Source organism: Puma concolor, chromosome A3 (assembly GCF_028749965.1).
Source record: "Puma concolor isolate L17-30 chromosome A3, mPumCon1.1.hap2, whole genome shotgun sequence".
NCBI lineage: Eukaryota > Metazoa > Chordata > Mammalia > Carnivora > Felidae > Puma > Puma concolor.
In genome coordinates, this window is record NC_141669.1 from 140766021 (window position 1) to 140785971 (window position 19951).

A 19951-nucleotide genomic window follows, 5' to 3' on the forward strand; every position below is an offset into this window, starting at 1 on the left:
GCCTCAGCTTTCACTGAGCCAAGAGACACACGCAGATGTAGGGTTAGGGAGCTCTGAGAATTGCTCGCGCTCACTCTAATTACTTTTAATTACAGGTAAGGCCCATGCATTTTCCAGAGCGTAAGAAGATAGTAAGCATTACTCAGTTTTTATGGGGTACCCTTGATTTGGGAGCCAGGTACAACCACCCTTGCTGTTTGATTGAGAGGCGCAGGGGGAGGCCTCAGAGCGGTGGTTATCTAGCTCCATCTGCTCCGTCCAGAGCTGGGCAGTTGGCAGGCTTTCTGCCCTTGGCCGGAGGACGCCAGAGGAGTCTCTGCAGCGGTGCGGTATCCCGCGTGTTCCTTGGTCCGCCTGCGCTCCCTACCTGCACCGGGCAGTCGGGGTGCAGCACCCAGAGGGTGTCTTTGGCCGCCCACTCAGGGACCAGGGTGGACAGCATGAACTCTTCTGATGTGGGTGTGATTGATTTCTCTCATTGCGAGCAGCCGGCCAGAGAACCCCACCCCCTCATCCCTGCGTGCTCCCCCTGAGGGCACAGGGAAGGCAGGAAACAAACGCCTTGTTCAGAACCAAGCATGAACCCGTGATCAGTCTTCAGTAGGAAGATCACTGAAGACCATTTCCCAAATTGGAGGTTTTCAAACAGACTTCATTTCAGTGATGTTATAATTGGGAGAGTGGCAGTTTCATTCTGTCTTCAATAATTTAGAGTGTACTTAAACCAGTGATGGAAAAAAAAATTTTTTTTTAAAGATGATACTACTGAGGGGCACCTGGGTGGCTAAACCGGTTGAGCCTCTGACTTCGGTTGAGGTCATGATCTCATGTGTGGTGAGTTCAACCCCCGCGTCGGGCTCTGCCGACAGCTCAGAGCCTGGAGCCTGCTTCGGATTCTGTCTCCCTCGCTCTCTGCCCCTCCCCCGCCCCTGCATGCGAGAGCGAACTCTCTCTCAAAAATAAACATTAAAAAAAATTTTTTTTAAAGATTAAACTATTCAGTTTGTACAAGTGCTGTTGTTATATTATCTGGTAAATATGAGAATACACGCGCAATCTGTGTGTCTGTCATTTATCTGAGCTTCTTTGCCCTCACGTTCTTGAAATAAATGCCAATAAAGTCAAAGAGAGAATGCTCAGAAGGGCGCTGGAGACGGACGGATACCATGCTCCTGTGGCCCAGGAGAGAGCGTGCACGTGACAGTGTGCCTGTACCAGCTGCCTGGTGCTGTGGCCATCAGCCCGAGTCCGGGGGCACCCAGCATCCCTGGTCTCTGGTCTCTGCGTTCGGGCTGCTGCGTGACCTTCATCGTTCCTACCATAGGCCCTCAGGCTCGGCAGTGGGACCTGTGCTCACCTTTTTGTCTCCCAAAGAATGAACTTGCAGCTCTGGGCTCTGCTTGGCCGACAGGAGAGCAGAATAGAACAGCGTATACAGGGGGTTGGGGTGGTGATTTCTCCCCAGGAACACCCATGTGAGATTCCCAGCCCACCGCAGGCTCCCAAGGGGAGGGGAGATTTTGCTCCCGATTTATTACAGAGGAAGGCAAGTCACACTGTCTTGCAAGCCACTGACTTCAGACCTTCTGACGATGCCTGGACCCCATGGAGGCCATGAGACTATGGGTGTTATCCAGGCCCAAGAATGCTATGGCCTCACCATGCCCCACCCCCTACTCAGGCTCTGCTTCCTTCGGCTCCTGACCAGACAGGAAAGCAAGACAAAGACAGGCTCCAGTTCTGCCGGCAATCAGCTGATCTTTCCCTCCAGCACTGCAAGGGCCCCTGGGGGAAGGTGGCTCATGCACCGGGAGCTTCAGAAGCACACATGGGGACGAGGCACACGCAAACTCAAGACCAGTGGGCTGACAGAAGAGTATGGAAGGTTCACATTGCCTCCAACTACAAGAAACTGCCCCATATCACGCTTTGGTTTACTATTAAAGAACAGTCTATTAATAACACATTTTCCTTCAACCATGGATCTGAGGCCAGATTTTTTTCATATGCTTCATTCTCACTAATTTTTTTCCCCTAAGAAAGTGTCACTTATTTGTTTGTTGTAGCTGTTTACGCTTTTTATTAGTGCACAAATGTACATGGGGAACGGTGGAGAGAGAGAGGGAGAGAGAAAATCCCAAGCAGGCTCCATGGTGTCAGCACAGAGCTCAACTCGGGGCTTGATCTCATGATTATGAGATTATGACCTGAGCTGAAATCAAGAGTCGGACACTTAGCCAACTGAGCCACCCAGGAGCCCCTGTTTTTTTTTTTAAGCAAACATTGTTAGATATTTGTGCTACAATATCACTGTATGTTTTCACCAGGTCACTAAAATCAAATGTAATTTTTCAGGATCCAGTTAAGATCCTAGAGCCCTTGTCTTTTCTGTTGTTTTTCCACTTTGATTTTATTTTACATCTTTTATGCTTTTATTTCACTTTTGTTTTACATTATTTTGTCATTTTCCATTATATTTTAGGGAACTTCTAAAATTAAGGGGTTTATTTTGCAATTAAAAAAATTTTTTAATGTTTATTCGTTTTTGAGAGAGAGAGAGACAGAGCGTGAGTGTGGGAGGGTCAGAGAGAGAGGAAGACACAGAATCCGAAGCAGGCTCCAGGCTCCGAGCTGTCAGCACCGAGCCCTATGCAGGCTCGAACCCACGAGCTGTGAGATCATGACCTGAGCCAAAGTCGGATGTTTAACCGACTGAGCCCCCCCACGCACCCCAATAGGGGTCTTTCTTTCCTTAAGTGAGATTATTACTTTCACTAATTTTTTTTTACTTGGGTAGAGTTGCAGCACAATACTGTTTCTCAAAATGTTATGTTAATATGTAACGGGTGGATCATTTCAGATGAATTGCTCTTTTTTTAATTTCTGAGTTTTAATTTCTAACATGGTAACTGTGAATCTGCACAATCTACATTAACAGGAAGTTTATGAAACCAAAAAGTTGGAAAGAATTTCCCAAAAGCCCGGTACAGCGGTGCAGCCACAGGACACAGAAGCACAGCTCCCAGAGGCTATAAGTGTGTCAGCTTCAACACTGCTAACGACGCACGTCCTGTCTGCAGGAAAGCAGTTTTGGTGGCTCGAGGTTTTTTTCTCTGTACTTTTGCAGTGAACATGTGACATGTATAAACCAGAAAAAACATTGACGGATATAATAGTGCCTACCTGTTTTCCTCATAGTGGACATTATGAAGGTCAGAAACTTCTTTTTCTCTTTTGTTTTTTTATTTTTTTTTAATTTTTTTCTCTCTTTTATTTTTTTTTTTTAACGTTTTATTTATTTTTGAGACAGGGAGACACAGAGCATGAACAGGGGAGGGTCAGAGAGAGGGAGACACAGAATCTGAAACAGGCTCCAGGCTCTGAGCTGTCAGCCCAGAGCCCGACGCGGGGCTCGAACTCACGGACCGCGAGATCGTGACTTGAGCTGAAGTCGGCCGCTTAACCGACTGAGCCACCCAGGCGCCCCCAGAAACGTTTTAAAATGCCCCGAAAAATCATAACTTACCCTGTGTGCATAGTCTTACTACCACGGAAGTTCTCCCAGGGCAGGAGCTAGGCTTTCAAGTCAACACCATTCTCTAGAGTGAGGCACACACACACAGTAAGCACTTGCTGAACTCATGCTGAATACACAAATAAATGCATGAATGTCTTTTTTTTTAATGTTTTTTATTTTTGAGACAGAGAGAGACAGAGCATGAGCAGGGGAGGGGCAGAGAAAGAGGGAGACACAGAATCCCAAGCAGGCTCCAGGCTCCGAACTGTCAGCACAGAGCCCGACGCGGGGCTCAAACTCACGAACCGTGAGATCATGACCTGAGCCAAAGTCAGACGCTCAACTGACTGAGCCCCCCAGGCGCCCCTAAGTGCACGAATGTCTTAAAGTTAATTATACTGGGGCACCTGGCGGGCTCAGTCAGTGGAGCACGTGACTCTTAATCTCAGGGTTGTGAGTCTAAGCCCTACGTTGGGTGTAGAAATACTTAAAAACAGATAAACCCTTAAAAAAATAAAGCTATGAATTATATGTCTGCAACTTCTGGTTGCGGCTGAATTGTGTCCCTCCCCATGTTGACATCTCAACTCCTAGTAACTCAGAGTGTGACCTTACTTGGAAATAGCGTTGTTGCAGGCGTCGCTAGTTAAAACGAGGCCATATTGTATTAGGCTGGACCCTGAATCCAACGTCTCGTGTCCCATAGAGACACGCACAAAGGGGAAACGGCCATGTGGCCACAGAGACTGGCGTGACACATGTACAAGCCAAGGGATGCCAAAGATTTTGAGTGTTCAGCAGAACACCAGCTCTGGTTCCCCATCCCAGGGGAGAGCAAAGCTCATCACAGCACCAGCCACTCGGGTAAAAGTCCAAACACTTCTGCCCCTGCATCCTGGCATCGGAGTTGCCAAGGAAACCATGAAGCAGCCGGGCGCTGAGAGCAGTTTACTCATTCGAGGAAGAGGAAGAGGCAGTGGGGTCTACTTGGGTGGCTGGTCCCCACGGCCCCACCCCTCCTGTGCCGCAGGGGGAAGGCCCCACCCCCTGAGAGCGGGGGGGGGGGGGGGGGGGGGGGGGGGGGCCTGCCTGACGGTGCAGGCACAAGCAGGACTGAGCTCGCGGTGGGGAAGTGTGTCCCGCACAAGTTCTGTGGGCTTCTTATTTGTTGGAAAGAAGGTTCCAGGCCCAAAGCCCATTCTTTCTTTTTTTTGTAAGTTTTTAAGTATTATTTCTGAGAGACAAAGAGAGACAGATGGTGAGTGGGGGAGGGGCAGAGAGGGAGACACAGAATCCAAAGCAGGCTCCAGGCTCTGAGCTGTCAGCACAGAGCCCGACGCGGGGCTCGAACTCACAAACCGTGAGATCATGACCTGAGCCGAAGTCCCACGCTTAGCCGACCAAGCTGCCCAGGCGCCCCTGAAGCCCATTCTTAAGTGGTGCTGCTTGGGACTGAAAGGCTGCCTTTCCCAACAGCCAGAGCTAGGAGAGGCCAGGAGGATTCTCTGGCCCAGGTTTCAGAGGAAGCACGGCCTTGTGACCCCTTGATTTTCGGCTTCTGGCCTCAGAACTGTGAGCAAATACATTTCTGATGTTTTCAGCCCCAGTTTGTGGTACTTGTCACCGCAGACCTAGAAAACTAATATCAATGTTGAAGAGCGAAACTTCTTCAGCGAAGAGAGAGACGGCCGTGGTCGGTGCTCGCTTCTTCCGCCCCCACCTGCACGCAGCCACAGCTGAGCTCACCCGAGGGGAAGCCTGCGAGAGGCTGCAGGGAGGCCCTGCCCGGGACAGACATCTCTCTGTGCCGCCATCTGGCCTGTTTTGCTAGACGCCGTATTTTGGGGCGGGGGCCCGCTGCAGCCCCCAGACACTGAGTGAACACCAGCTGTGTCCACAACACACGGGTTGCTCAAGACAGGACTCCTGAGGCGGGTATAAAAGATGCCCATAGATCCTTTGACACACTTCCTCTCCGCAGGTGGAGCCTGACTCCCCTCCAGTGCGGGCTCTTCTTGGTGATGTGCTGCTTCTTTTTTTTTTTTTAATGTTTATTTTTGAGAGAGAGACAGAGAGAGTGTGGGTGAGCGGACAAGGGGTAGAGAGAGGGAGACACAGAATCCGAAGCAGGCTCCAGGCTCTGAGCTGTCAGCACAGAGCCGGAAGCGAGGCTCAAACTCATGAACCGTGAGATCACGACCTGAGCCAAAGTGGGACGCTCAACCGACTGAGCCACCCAGGCGATCCGGTGACGCGCTTCTGACAAAGGGCACGTGTGTGCTCCGCCCAGGATCGGTTCACGCAGCTCAGGCGGCTCGCCCCGAGGGGACCAGCCCTGGGAGAGTTCATGGGGAGAGGACCTGAGGCCGAATCTGTGTAAGCGGGCCAACGTGGGGATCCTCCAGCCCAGGTCCAGCCTGCAGGTGACCAGGGCCTCGGCCGATGTCCCAACCACGACCTCAGGAGAGACCCTGAGCCAGATGGCCCAGCTCCTGAGACCCTGATTTATGGACGCTGTGAGATGAGGGGTGTTGTTTTAAGCCACCGCTTGGGGTAACTTGTTCCACAGCAGTAGATAACTAATACGGGACTGGCTCCCCAGAAGGGCTCCTGCCTTTCCTTTTCTTTGTTAGGGAAAGCGTGATCTGTCCGTGAAGGATTCCTCCATGTTGTGACTGTTGCAGATGCCATCTGCCCCTCGCTGCCTGATTAGGGCCCCCCTAAGAGTTGAGAAGCCCTGGTCTGTGACCAGCCTGGTCCTCTGGGAACGCCAGGCTCCGTGGCGTGCATGTGTCTATGTAACCAGAATACAGCCGTGCAGAGCTTATGCCTCATGAAAATATCCTCAACACGCTCCCTTTCTCTCCCATTGTCCCCAGGCTTCTGATGGCTCTATTCCTTGTGGAGCTGTGTGTCCAGAGTCTGCCTTTCCCACCTGTCCCTGGGCAGGGGAAGGTGAGGATATGGTTCCCACTGTGTCAGCCTGGGGAAGTCACTAGGACTGCCTCAGGGGAGGGCCAGGAGTGTGGGGGAGAGGTGACGGGGTCTCCCTGGATCCTGGGGAGCAGGCACCTACTCAGGGCCTGGACCTGAGGCCCATGTGTGGGCCTGAGCAGACGCTGCGTGGTCAGCCACCAAACGTGCCTCCTCCCTAGCAGAGGGGTCCCTGCTGGGCACCCCAAATGGCTACGTGGGTCCCATGGAACAGGCCGACGACCAGTTGAAGTCCAAGTTCTTCTCGTTCTCCTTTTGCTGCTCAAGGAACCCGTTTTCTGCCTGTGGGCGATCAGCTGCGCAGTGGGGTCCACAGAGCCGTGGGGTACATCCCTGGGAGGCCAGGACCCACCCACACCTGAGTGAGACCCACAGGACGGTGCAGTGAGAAAGACAAGCCTCAGACCTCAGGCCCCCATGTGCCCCCCATCGCAGCAGCCGGAGGCCCCCGAGCCCAAGCTGCCAGGACAGTCCCGCTGCAGCCACAAGTCCTGCCCCCTCCCTCACACTGCCACTGTCACCTGGGGCTCCAGAGAGGAAAATGGACTGGTGGGTCATTTCCACACTCACTTCTTAAAGCCCCAAGGTCGTTAGAACTGTCGGTAATTGTGATTCAAACAAGCTTGATAAGGGGCTTTAGTCGGAGTTCTACACTAAGCATTCAGGCACTCACGAGGAGTGGCCCTGAAGCCCATGTGACCCCACAGATGCAGGATGCACGGGGCACAGTTCAACCGCTTCTTAAACACGCGAGTTTTTCTGTCTGTAGTCATTCATTTGATTTAATTTAAAGTTTGGGGCGCCTGGGTGGCGCAGTCGGTTAAGCGTCCGACTTCAGCCAGGTCACGATCTCGCGGTCCGTGAGTTCGAGCCCCGCGTCAGGCTCTGGGCTGATGGCTCGGAGCCTGGAGCCTGTTTCCGATTCTGTGTCTCCCTCTCTCTCTGCCCCTCCCCCGTTCATGCTCTGTCTCTCTCTGTCCCAAAAATAAATAAAAAACGTTGAAAAAAAAATTTTTTTTAAAATAAAATAAAAAAAAAATAAAGTTCACTTCCACTACGTGGATGACGTGGGCACAGCCACACTAGGCTTCCAGCTATGCGAGAGCTGCCCCGGCTCACAGATCCAGCCTTCCCTTCCCTTTCCGCTTCCCCTTCTGAGTCCCACAGAAGCCACATGTGGGTTCCAATCCTAGCTTGCCGCTCCCTCGGAGGCCGTGTGGGTGGGGATTAGGAGAGTGGGTGTGGGTCCCTACTTCCTCTAAGTCTATGGCAGGGAACCTGTGTCTACTGTGCGCTCTGGCTCGGCCCTGGAAGACCACCAGCAGTGCCCCTGTAGGTTTCTGTGGGACGGATACCGGGGCACTGGGCGCTGGACCCACCTGGTTTCTGAGGTGCCGGCTCTGGGTCCTGCAAGAACCTGCAGTCTGTCCCCTCATGCTGGCCAGCAAGAGGATGGTCAACAGGGACCCTGCCCTCGGTGCTCAGCTGTGGGATGAGACTGCTATGGAGAAGGGCAGGATGCCATGGTGACACAAAGACTGGACACCGCCCACGTCCAGCAGATGAAGGCCTCACAGGCCAGCGCTGGGGGATCTGGAGATTGCACCCCCGGCTGAGGGAGGGGAAGGAGCCCAGTCCAGGAAGGTCTTGGCAGGAGAGGCCTAGGGCCACATCTCCAACCTGCAGGTTGCCCAGAGGGGGCCGCTGGTCAAGAACGTCAAGGATGGAGAAGGGAGGAAGGTGGTTTGGGAACCCTGTGCCCCAGCATCTGAATCTGCAGGCAGCTGGGCCCCCTACTCCCTTTGCTGTCTGTTCCCTGAGGGGCACTCGTGGCTGCCACTCACTCACGCCTAGCCACACCTGTCCGGAGGCAAGCCTGAAAGGCCCATGGCCAGGAGCATCATGGGAGCGTCTTTCTACCAGAGTGAGGGCATGCGAAGGGGCCAAGACTCAAAAGAGCTCCGAGGACGGGGTTCCCCAAGGGTCCGTGAAGTCCAGGGGGAGAAGAGCAGTGATGATGGAGGAGGGCTTTCCCCACATGGGTACTGGGCCAGAAGCTCTAGGAGGGCACTACTGGGAGGAGGGGCCAGCAAGGGGTGCCCACAACCCTCTAGACCATGGCGGCTCGCTCCTGGGTCCCTGGTGGAGAATGCCCACTCCCTGGGAGACTCAGGCCAGGCCATATCCCTCCCCACTCCCACTTCAGCCACAGGCAATGGCTGTGGCCTCCCAGGTCAGCCCAAATTGCCCCCTGAAGACCAGGTGGTCTCAGAGGACCCCTCTGCGACCACAGTAAAAGGCTGCCAACCGTACCCACCAATTCCAAAACATTCCACTGCACAGACGGCTTCCTCGGCTGGCCGCAGTGACAGAATGCCCTGCCCCGAGGTCCTTCTTTCTTCCTCCGTCCCCTCCCACGCGCTCAGGCCCTCTCCCACCGAAGACGGCACAGGTGGTGTGCCTTTGCCTATCGGCGGGGAGCTGGCTCAGAGGATGTGCCCCAAGTGACAAGGTGCTCACAGGACAACCCAGCATAAGGACCCACATGTTCCTGCTACCACCACTGGATTTATTGAGGCTGCCACCACGTCTGCTAAGAGGGCCACCAAGAGGGGACCCAGCCACTGCCCGGCCTGGTGCCTGAACTGAGGGACTGTGTGCCATGTTCTGGTGGCTCCTTGAGGGAGAGCCTGTGGAGAGTGACAGGCCACAAGGACTGGACAGCTCAGAGCGGAAAGAGAAGCATGAGCTAGGAGTGCAGGGTGGGGAGGGGGCAGGAACCAAAGTTGCATCTAGACAAAGTGGGACAAGACGAAACCAGAACCCGCGTGTGTAGACGTCTCCTCTCAGGGTCCAGGCGCCTCTGGTCCGCAGCCCCTTAGCCGGACATCTCCTCTCGCTGCTCCTTGTTCCTGCGCACTTCAGCTGCGTGCAGCTCCTGTGAGGACCGGTGGAGGTGGGCGGGGCCCTGCGCCGCGGGGGCGAGAGGGGGGCCCGCCCCTCCCCCACACCCAGTTTTCAGGGACCCTCCCAAGTGCGGGAGAAGCGACCAACGAGGGCACCTTAGCGACCAGGCCTGAGGGTCAACAGAGAGCAGGAGGAGGTCCGCGTCATCCTCTGAAAGTGTGGCCCGAGTGCGGGGACTGGCCCTCAGTGCGACTGGGGTTGCGCCCAAACCACAGAGGGGGAGTTGGAACTCAGGTAACTTCCTTGGGATTGCGGACTCCACGGTGTCCCCTGGCACCAACCTGGTTCCACCCTGTGGTCTGAAGCAGAGGCCACTCCCGGGGGCTCTGGCCAGGGCAGGGCCTCGCCTCACTCTGGGCTGTCTCCTAGCTGGACAGGGAGCAGCCGGGGCGCGAGAGCGCTGGTGGTGCGGTGGGCAGGGGCCAACCGAAGGAAGGGGCTAGTGGGTGCTTCCCCGGCCCCTCCCCTCTTCTGGCTCAAACCCGGGACACGCGTCCTTCCGGGCACTTCCAAAACAATGACCACCCGTTTATTACCGCGGTTATTGGCCCTGTCCCACCGGGACTGGACAATTGGCCTTGGCTGTGACACTGCGGGAGGCGCCCAACAAATGCAGGCGGAGCCCGCCTCTCGCGGCCCGGGATCCACCCCGCCCCGGCACCGCCCCCTGCGTGGAGCCCCGCCCCTCCCTGCTTTGGCACGCCCCCTCCCGGTCCCGGTCGCGTTCCCTGCTCAAGCCCCGCCCCGGCGCGCACCTTCTCGCGCAGCCGCTCGCGCAGCGCCGCCAGGTGCGCCTCGCGGATCTCCTTGCTGAGCTCCATCTTGTAGTTGAGCTTCTCCTCCGCCAGACGACTGAAGTTGTTGTTCTCCTCCAGCGCCTTGTGCAGCACCTCGCGCTCGTGCTCGCGCCGCTCGGCCAGCTGCTTTAGCACCTGCGCCTCCTGCGTCTGTGCGGACGGGCGGGGGCGCGCGCGTGGGCGGTGGCCGCCCGCTCCGCCCCGCCCCGCCCCCAGCCTGCCCCCCCGCCCCCGGCGCGCGGTCTCGCCCCGCCCAGTGCCCTGATTGCCCTGCCCTGCTGCCCACTGGACGCGCGTCCTCCAGGAGCCCGGATCTACACTGTCCTGCCGTCGGCGAGGGTGTCCACCTGGTCCCGCTTTGCCGGGGACTTCCTGGGCTTTAGCATCGCAAGGTCCGCGTGCCCGCAGAACCCTCGGCCCCAGACACACCGGAAGCTGCTGACCCTTTCTGTGAGTCCTCAAGCTCCCAGAGCTGCCCCTCCCACGAGGCTGAGTGCGCCCACGCAGTAAGAGAGGCTCTGTCCTGCTCGCTGCCGCCTCCAGAGCTCCTGATGCACTCAGGGAATGTTGGAGGAGCAGAGCAAGTTCAAAACTTAAGGGCTGTCACTGAGCCTTCACTGTCTCCTCTAAAAAGTAGGTGCGTGATACGCACCAGGTTCTGAATTCCCTAAGGTGCGGAGAGCTGTGCACGGGCCCCCAGGGCTGGGGAGAAGGGACTGGTTGGGGCAAGGAGCCCGGGACTCCTGGCTCTACACTGTCTGTCCTTATTTGGGGGAGGGGCTGCTTGGTGAGGGTCAGAGACCCAAGGATGATCACCCACACTTCCTTCCTTCTGGGCCCACCCACGTGTCAGTCACTACTAGCTAACCCTAGGAGGCCTGGGTCCCCAGGTTTCACTGGGACATGCTACAAGGGATCCAGAGCCACTGCCCCTGCCCAAGGGGCAGCCCTCGGCACTGTACTCCTGAGGGTACCCCTGTTGTGTATGTTTCAGTCTCCATGGGGCTGGTGTGAAGGGGAGGGGTGGGGAGGGAGGCTGGGGCCCCCTGAGCTCCCAGCAGGTCTGGGCTTGCAGCCCCCAACACATGGCAGCCCCTTTGTTCTCACTTCTCTGCCCTGGAGAAGGGTGCTAGTCTAGCCTCATGTCCCAGGACTCCTCCTGGCTGTGGCCAACGACATCCCCTCCAACAGCCTCTGCTTCCTATCTGTCTCCGGCTGGCTGCCATTGGGGATGCCTTATCCTCCCTGTCCCATTCTGATCTCCCCAGAGGCGATCCAGGGAACCATGGGACCCTCTCCACCCCAAGCTAATAGCCAAGCAGCAGCTTGGAGTACCCTGTGCCTGGAGGGCTCTGTCTGTGCCCGTCCAGGCCTCCTGGCCACCTTCCTCAGGACCTGGAGGCAGGGGTGGGCTCCTCACCTTCCTCCGTTCCTCAGCTGCCTCCAGCCGCTTCTGCAGCCCCTCCAGGGAGGTGTCCTTCCTCTTGGGGGGAGAGGAGAGCACTGGGCTCTCAGGGGACAGGTCAGAAGGGGACTTGAGGATGACCTCGAAGCTCTGGCCAGAGGCCCTCTTGTCCAGCTGCTTCACCTCCATGTCTGTAAGACCAGACGGGGATTTCAGGATGCTGAGGGGGCCTGTTCCCAGCACACACCCAAGTCAAGGGCTGGGGGAGGGAGCACGGCTGCTCACGTGGGACTCCCAGGCCTGAGCCCCCAGGACCACCGCCCCCATCAGAGCTTCCCTCTCCAGAAGCCAGCTAGGGGAGCGTGTGGGGGAGGGGGGTTGGAGAGGCCACGGGGCCAGGGAACAAGGTAAGGAGGAGGCAGGCACTGGTCAAGCAGGACCTGTCAGTGGCCCGGGGCACACTCACCCCCATACTGGTAGATGGTGTTGGGGTGCGGCTGTGAGTAGAAACAGGAGCAGATGAGCGACAGCACTGACAACTCCTTCATCTTCTCCTTGTAGGCTGTGGGCATGAGGCCAGCATGAGAGGGCGCCACGACCTCACCTCCTGGTGGCCCCCTCGTCCTCTCCCGGCATTCTTCCCATGCTGTGTCTCTCGGTAAGTCTGTTTATCTCGCTCTCTTTTCTGTTCCCTCGCCTCTCTACGTCTCTCCTCTCCTCTTCCCTCCTCTCCCCACCCCCCCCAGAAGTTGACGGTCTTTCCCTGACACCCCTCGCTGTGTCCTGCATTGTTCTGCCTGCTCCAGGTTCCTTGTGCTCCCCTCCCTCCTCTTCTCTCTCTTGGCATTTCTGTTTGTCTCTGTTCATCCTTCTGTCTCCCTCACACTCTGTCACTCTCTGTCTGTATCTTTCCACATCTCCTTGACTCTGTCACTGTATTTTCCCAACTCACCCTACCTGTACTTCCTCCTCTTTACTTCCTCCCCTTTCCCTCTCACAGATACTAACCACCACATCAGATGTGGTGCTTCTGCAGGCAGCACTTTCTTGGGCTGTCCACTTGGGTGAAGCCCTCAGAATTCCTCTTATGCGCCCCCCCACCACTTACCCTGACAGCGTTGCAGCCTCCCCCCCCCCCCCCCCCCGCCCCATCCCCCAAAACCTGGCTCTGAACAGGCCCAGGCTTTCTGTTCTTCTAGGGCCAGAGGGTAGGGAGCTGTTCGTTCAGCACCAACACCTGCCCTCTAGCTTTGCAGAGCAAGTGCCCACAGCCAGTGTCCCCATTGCCCAACTAGAAAAGGAGGCCATGAGCCCTGTCAGAAGATGGAGGAGCCCACTGTCCGAGTGGGAATGAATGAGCTATTTGTGGTCCATTTGTGACAAGCCAGACCCCAAAGTAGACACGTTGGTCAGGTGTCTCACTAGTGTTTAACCATCTTCAGGTCCAAGACTGTCCCCCTGCTCAACCGAGATGATACTGGACCCAAGGGGTGAGGGTGACTTGTGCAAAGCCCCTCAAGTACAGTTCAGGTGGTCTGTGTTCTTTCCCCAACTCCAGCATGTCACAAAGACCAGGAGGCTCCGAGACCCATGCCCCCGCCTCCCTGGCTACAGAAGCCGGGACAGGTCTCCAGAGAGATGCTCCAGAGAGGGAACATGGCTTCTGTGAAGGAAAAGCTACCTACAGGGCTCTTCCCAGGGGCAGATACCAATTTGGACAAGTGTTGAGGTGGACAAGAAAACTCCTGATCAAATTTCACATGGGACAATGTCTTTAAGTTGAGTTAATGTGAAATTGGGGAAAGTGCTGGTGTAGAAACAGGACACAGGACAGAAATCATCAGGCCCTTGTCTGAGGGAATAGCTCACAGTGAGCAGGGTTTTCTCACAACCAGTGCAGAGAATGATGTTATTTGATCTAAATGTCCTGATGATCCAGACTCCTCTGGAGAGAGCCCGAGAGACCTTAAAGGGAGCACAATGAATCCTGGGCTGGCAGCAGGGAGAGCCTTTAAGGGGCTTGGAGGGGAAGCAGGGCAAAGACATATCTTGGTAAGTGGGCCAGACGGGGGCAGGCTTCCAAGGGAATTTCGGCCTGAGTTGCCAATTTTATTTTTTCACAAGCAGAATCTATTTGTGCATTTTTGTGCTGTGAAAAGTTAATTTTAAAAAGAAGGCAGAGGGTACATCACAGTACATGTGCTGGGGAGTTAGAGAGTGTGAGAGCAGTCAAAGCAGCCCTTCAGAAGCAGCGGACCAGGAGGCATTTGGGCATTTGGAAAGGCTGGGGAAGTCACCAGCCCTGTGCTCAGAGGCAAGGTCAGGACGGGAGCAAGAGGGTATCTGGTCAAGGGGACATACTTGGGTCCTGGGAGAGGCCAGGAAGGAAAGGGCTCAGTCTAACCCTGCCACCACCAGCCTCCCTGGCAAGAGACAATGCTTCCCCTACCTCCCGGGGAGTCCTTCTACACCACATGTGAAACCTGCAAATGGGTCTACCATACAGGCCAGGAGCTTGGGGCCTCGCCGCTGCTCAAGCTCCTCTCTGCCTTGAGGCTGAGGTTTTCCTGGGAGAAGGAGCTGCACATTTATTACAGAGGAAGAACAAGTTCACAGACAAATGTCACCTCAGCATGGAGGGAGGCTGGCAGCAGTTCAGGGAGCAGGATGGGGAGGTTTGGCAGGTGTGAGCACCGCATTGTTAGGATAGAGGGGAGAGGGATGGTAGGGCTAAGACTGAGTCAGAGCTCTCTGAGGTCACAGCTCAGCCCAGGGGACCAGTGCCAACTGGAAAGTGAGGGACTCTGTCCTACAGCTGTAAATAGGGGTGCAGCTCAGTGTCTGATGGTCATGGAGATTCCCTGGGCTGGTTTCTCCCAGGCTGATGGCCCAGGGGGAGCTTCCTTCCCTGAGTAGCCAAGTGGGAAGGGGCACCCCCCAGAAGGGGGCTTTGGGAGTGAGGCTTGCTGTGTGGTTTGGCTACAAGTTGGAGGGGACTGGACAGCAAGTGAGGAAATTGGCAAATTTGCAGAGAGTGAGCCAGGAAAAGCCCACACATGGGGCCGGAGAGCAGGGCTGGGCCCAGCGGCTCCGAACACAGGAGGTTACACCTGTGTCCTCAGAGCTGGAGGGCTTAAAGGCCATGTCTCATTGCAGAGGGAAGAGGTTGAGGGCCCGACCCATCTAGGCCCCTCTCCATACACAGAGCTCAAGTCAGGAAACCCCTCTACAGCTTGGAGGCATGCCCTTTCTCCCCCTCACCAGGACCCTTCTCTTCCCCATCACTGACTTCAGGGAGTCATTAAAAAACAAATCTCTGGGGCGCCTGGGTGGCGCAGTCGGTTAAGCGTCCGACTTCAGCCAGGTCACGATCTCGCGGTCCGTGGGTTCGAGCCCCGCGTCAGGCTCTGGGCTGATGGCTCAGAGCCTGGAGCCTGTTTCCGATTCTGTGTCTCCCTCTCTCTCTGCCCCTCCCCCGTTCATGCTCTGTCTCTCTCTGTCCCAAAAATAAATAAACGTTGAAAAAAAAATTAAAAAAAAAAAAAAAAAACAAATCTCTGCTGTGAACTGGATTGCTTTCATCTCCCCCCTCCTCTCCATTGTATTAAATGTTAAATATGCAAATATGCACATTGGCCTTTTGGATGCTTAGATCCCAGGTGAGCAAGAGTTAGAAGGCACCACCTCAGCCTACAGTGGCATGGTAACAATAATGACATCACTCCACTCATAAGGTGGGCGCATGACATCCATACTCCCAACTGACCCTCAAGACCAGCCAGCCCAGGTAGATACGCTTGTCAGGCTCATTTCTACTGAGGGGAAAAAAGAGACTCAGGAGGCAAGGGGCCCAGCCAGAGTCGCACAGCATGCCAGGATGGGAGCCTGGTCATGAGTCCCAGCCTCTGACTGTACTTTTCTGCTTGGAGCCTCATGGTGGTGGTGATAGGTGGTGTCTAGTCAGAACTGGGAGGGCAGGGGGCCCACAGATGCCTACTCACCCCTAGAAGGGTCCTGGAGGCTGCTAATCGCTTCTTCACAGATGAAACTCCTTGCCATCCAGGCTGCCCCTCTCACTAGCCAGAGTCATATGCAATGTGCTGGGAGCCCAGCATGGCAGGAATTGCCAGCGGAATTCACCTTTCTCTGAGCAGGAAACTCTGCAGAATGTGGCTGCAACAGTCACACTGCCCAGCACAGACTGGGCACGCACCTCTCGTCAGGCAGCAGGCCGAGCACTGTTCCTGCAATATCTTGCTGTCTCTCAGAACAAGCCCAGGGGAGGTGCTGTCACTGCCATCCCCATCCACATGCAGCCCTGAGAGTTTAGGTAGCACGTGCAAGGCCTCCCAGCTCAACAGAGTTGCATAAGGAGACAGATATGAGCAGGAGTCTACAAAAGTGTGTGAAGAGCTGAGCATCTGGGAAGGACATCAAGAGATGGCCGCCTGTCTGCTAAAGCTGTGTTCACTCTCTAGAGAATAAGGTTAGCTAGGGTGCCCATCTCCGGGATGGAGGGGAGGGAAGGGAGGGCCACCTGTCCCCAGGTGAGTCTCAACAATACAGCCCATCAGCAGGCACTCAGCTTTTCGGTCAACAGAGGAAGAGAAAGCTAAGGTCAATCTTGTAGTGACTATGAGATCATAGCAGACAATGCCTCTAGTCACCAAGGCCAAATGAAGCCCACCAGCGAGCTGGGGCAGACAGGCCACTGAGGCCTGGGAGATCAGCTCCAATCAGAGAGGCCTCTTAACAGAGAAGCCATAGCTGGGAGTCACTTAAACTGACTTCGGTCACAACCACTGGTGCGCTCACATAGCCACTTCTGGGCCAAACTCCTATCAAACTTTTATGAAGATGGGCACAGGCAGGTACACGTGTGGGCTGTGCTCTACCTAGGGCAGCACCAATGGTGAAACAGGAAAGGCCCAGCCCCGTGTGACTCTGGCCAGGGGACGTTCTCCAGCTGGCATGCAGCACATCCATGAGGCAGTGGCTGTGCTGGACAAAACGGATGGTGAAAAGGTAACCTGGGCACCCAGAAAAATCCTGGGGCTAAGCGTGGGTCAGCAGGGCCCCAACAAGGCACTGCTGGTATCGGGGCTGGGAGGTCAGTGTCGGGCCCACCTCTGAGAGCCATCAGTGGTGCCGTTTTGGCTATTTCCCTTCACCACCTAATCTACCTGCTCATCTGTCAGACAGATGGCAGGAATGAGGCCTACTGAGGGCTTTTATTAAAGGGGGTTCTTACTAAAGGGGGTGAGTGAGAGAAAAGGCTGAGAGCGTCGCCCACGAGTGGTTGCTCTTTGTCTCCCACTCAGGCACAGATCCTGAGCAAGGGCCTGAAGCCCCACCTCAGTGTAGGACTGGGGTAACACTCTGGCCATGAGAAGGACAGACTGCCCTCAGTTCCTGGAGGGGAAGGTCTCATTCTGCCCAGAGCGGATCCCAATATCTCTAAGGATGTCAACAAGAGAGAGCAGGGGGCGGATGAAGACCAGATGGACGGACCCAGTGCAGGAGGGTTGTGGTCAGTGACACACATGTTCCCCTCCTGGACAAGTGCAGAAGTCACCTGGGGCCTGGAGCCCAGGAGGCCTAAGAGGCTGGGCAGGACTGGGCACATGTGAGTGGGTGGAGCTCTGCTAAAGCTGTGTTCGCTCTCTAGAGAATAAGGTTAGCTAGGGTGCCCATCTCCGGGATGGGGGGGGGAGGGAAGGGAGGGTTGGGAGTGTGGTTCCGGATGGAGTGGGGAACGGGGTGGAGGTTGGGGAGGGGGTGCTGCCCTGCTGTTCCTTCCACATGGAGTGCAAAGATGAAAGCTGGTTTTGGAGCTCAGAGCATTCCTGGGGACAGCAAGCCCAACGTCCTCACATCCAGGGTCACCTGCAGCTCTCCTGCGTCCAGTAACTGCCCCGTGTCCACCTCTCCGCCAGAGCTCCCCTCCTGGAAGGCCCCGAGGGAGGAGGGTCGCAGCCTTGGTGGGGGGGGGAAGAGGGGGCGGGAGCGGGGGGTCTGTGGATCCGCAGCTTGGGAGGCGGGGCGGTCGGGGAGGGAGGGGCAGACCCCTCCTTGCTGGAAGGGCTTGGAAACTGCAGCAGCCCCTCCCCCATGCAAACCCTGCTGCGCAAAGGGCGGTGGCTTTTTTCGACCAGAACGGGTGGCACCTTGTCGCAGAGAGCGGTCCCCAAGCCCGCAGCAGCGAGGGGAGGGGGCGGTGACGCTCGACGGGGGCGCGGCTCCCCGCTCGCTCCCCAGTCCTTCCGCAGCGTCCCTCCAGCCCCCAGGGCGCTCCTTTGGCGCAGGGAGGGCCCGGGCCCGCCAGCCCTGGGCTAGGGCTCCCGCAAAGAGTCCTACCCTCCCAGTCCCCAGCCTCGCGAAGGCGAGGTCCGACCAGGATCTGCGGGAGCCGGGCGCCTCGGGGGACGCTGTCCGCACCTCTCCAGCGCGTCCACCCAGGGGCACCGGCCCGCGTCAGGCCCGGGAGCCACTCTGCCACAGTCACGCCTGGCCTGACACGGCGGACACGGAAGGGGCAATGAGCCTCCGAACCTGACGTTCTCACCCTGGGTGCTCCCTTGGGCGCGGCCCCTGCCCAACGGCCCACGCTCGCCGCACCAGCGCCACAATCCTTGCCCTTGGGGCACCAGGTCGCCCCAACCCGTTGGCCTGAACTCTGGCTCATGGGGGTTCGGCCCGGCCGCGCCCCGCGCTCTGAGCGCGGGGTCTGAGATGTGGAAACAGGAGTCCGCCAACAGCCCCTGCTTTGGGCGAGGCCAGACAATGGCCTCAGCTCAGACCCGCCGCCGCCCCAGGAAGCCCGCGTGCCGGGCGCCTACCGGACAAGGTGCTGGCCATGGTGCTGGCGGCGGCGGAGGCTGCGGAGGCCGAGGAGGCGCGGGCGGCGGCTGGAGCTGCAGTCGGCAAATGCTGCAGTGCTGGGGAGGGGAGAGAGCGAGGGAGGACGGGAGGCGGGCGCAGAGAGGGAGGGAGGCAGCGAGGGAGAGAGAGAGAGAGGGACGGAGAGAGAGTGCGCTCGAGAGGGAGAGAGGGAGAGAGAGAGAGAGAGTGTGCGCTTGAGCGCCTGGCTGGCTGTGGCAGGGGCAGCCGTCAGAGAGAGAGAGGAGGGAAGACAGGGGAGGATGGGAGGGGAGAGACCCGCCTGGGACGAAGGGTGGAGTATTGCAGCCAGATGCCCATCCTCCCACTGCTTACCTCTTGGACCCACTGCTGCCCAACTTGGCTTTGGCTTTGTGCAGGCTTGGGGGGATGGTGGAGACATTCCCCGTTCCCCAGGGTGGGCGTGGCAGGAGGGGACAGACCCCAACAGCCGGGGGGGGGGGGGGGGGGGGGCGGGGATTGGAGAGCTCTTCACCTGAGCCTGGGAGGTGCCTTCTGTGTGCCCAGGGCTGTGCTGAGGGGAAAGTTTGTCGTAGACAGTGGGGGTGGGGATTGGTCCGGAAGGCCTCCAAGGAGCATCCCAGAGGATGAGCTGATTCTGAGGCAGAAAAGAGGGCAAATGGGGATGGTGAGGCCTAGAACAAGGGCTTTGAAGGAAGACAGAGATGCGTTCCAACCCCAGCTCTGACACCCACTTGCTTGGTGACTGGGGCAAGTTTCTGACTTCCTGTGCCTCCATTTCTCAAGTGTAAGATAAAAAATAATGGCAGTCTCCAGATGATGGAGGAGAAGAGGGTACACCCTTGGTGAGTGCGTGGGGGTCATGCCTCCCCTCCTCCTCTGGGCTTAGGGTTCTGGTTGGTACCCCAAAGGGAGAGCCTGGCAGAGATGGTGGGTCCTTTCTTGAAGTGACCATCTCTCCTCCCTTTGGGGCTGGGAAGTCAGAGAGATGGAGTGTCACTCCCATTTTAGGGACAGAGCCACCGAGGCCTGGAGAAGTGCTTGCTCCACAAGCAGCTAAGTCCAGGAATAAAACTGTGGGAAATCTCAGGGCCCGCACAGCGGTCAGGTAGGCACACACAGCTAAGTACAGGAATAAAACTGGGGAATCTCAGGAGCCTGCACAGGGGTGAGGTAGGCTCAGAAAGGGAACTGACAGGAACAAACCTAAGGGTCAGAGTCAGCCTGGAGCAGGCCCAGCAAGCATGTATACAAAACACACCTTGAGATACACACACAGCGAGTGTGTTAACATCTGTCTTGTGTTCCACATAGTGTCTGACCCACATGGGTATCTCACAAAGCCCGTAACAGCAGGCTCAACTCAAATTTGTTGACTTGATCAAGACCTCTGTGCCTGCTGGGCGGGGC

The 19951-nt window shown here is 56.9% G+C and overlaps 1 protein-coding gene across 1 annotated transcript; it reads right to left on the minus strand.

Annotated features, from left to right (window-relative positions):
- Nucleotides 1-9059: 9059 nt before the first annotated feature.
- On the minus strand, nt 9060-18700 carry STMN3 (stathmin 3). The gene is made up of 5 exons (XM_086702747.1): nt 18520-18700; nt 12147-12242; nt 11696-11871; nt 10234-10425; nt 9060-9449 (listed from the first exon to the last, which is right to left on the minus strand). Exons 1-5 carry the CDS (start codon nt 18536-18538, stop codon nt 9390-9392), a joined length of 543 nt encoding a protein of 180 aa, XP_086558873.1. The 5' UTR covers nt 18539-18700; the 3' UTR covers nt 9060-9389.
- Nucleotides 18701-19951: the final 1251 nt, after the last annotated feature.

What these genes read in the sequence shown, in the direction of transcription:
- STMN3 (XM_086702747.1), bottom strand. An exon ending in CACCATCTACCAGTATGGGG is followed by an intron (nt 11,872 to 12,146) that starts GTGAGTGTGCCC and finishes CTGGTCTTACAG; the next exon opens with ACATGGAGGTGAAGCAGCTG. An exon ending in GCGAGCGGCTGCGCGAGAAG is followed by an intron (nt 9,450 to 10,233) that starts GTGCGCGCCGGG and finishes CGGTCCTCACAG; the next exon opens with GAGCTGCACGCAGCTGAAGT.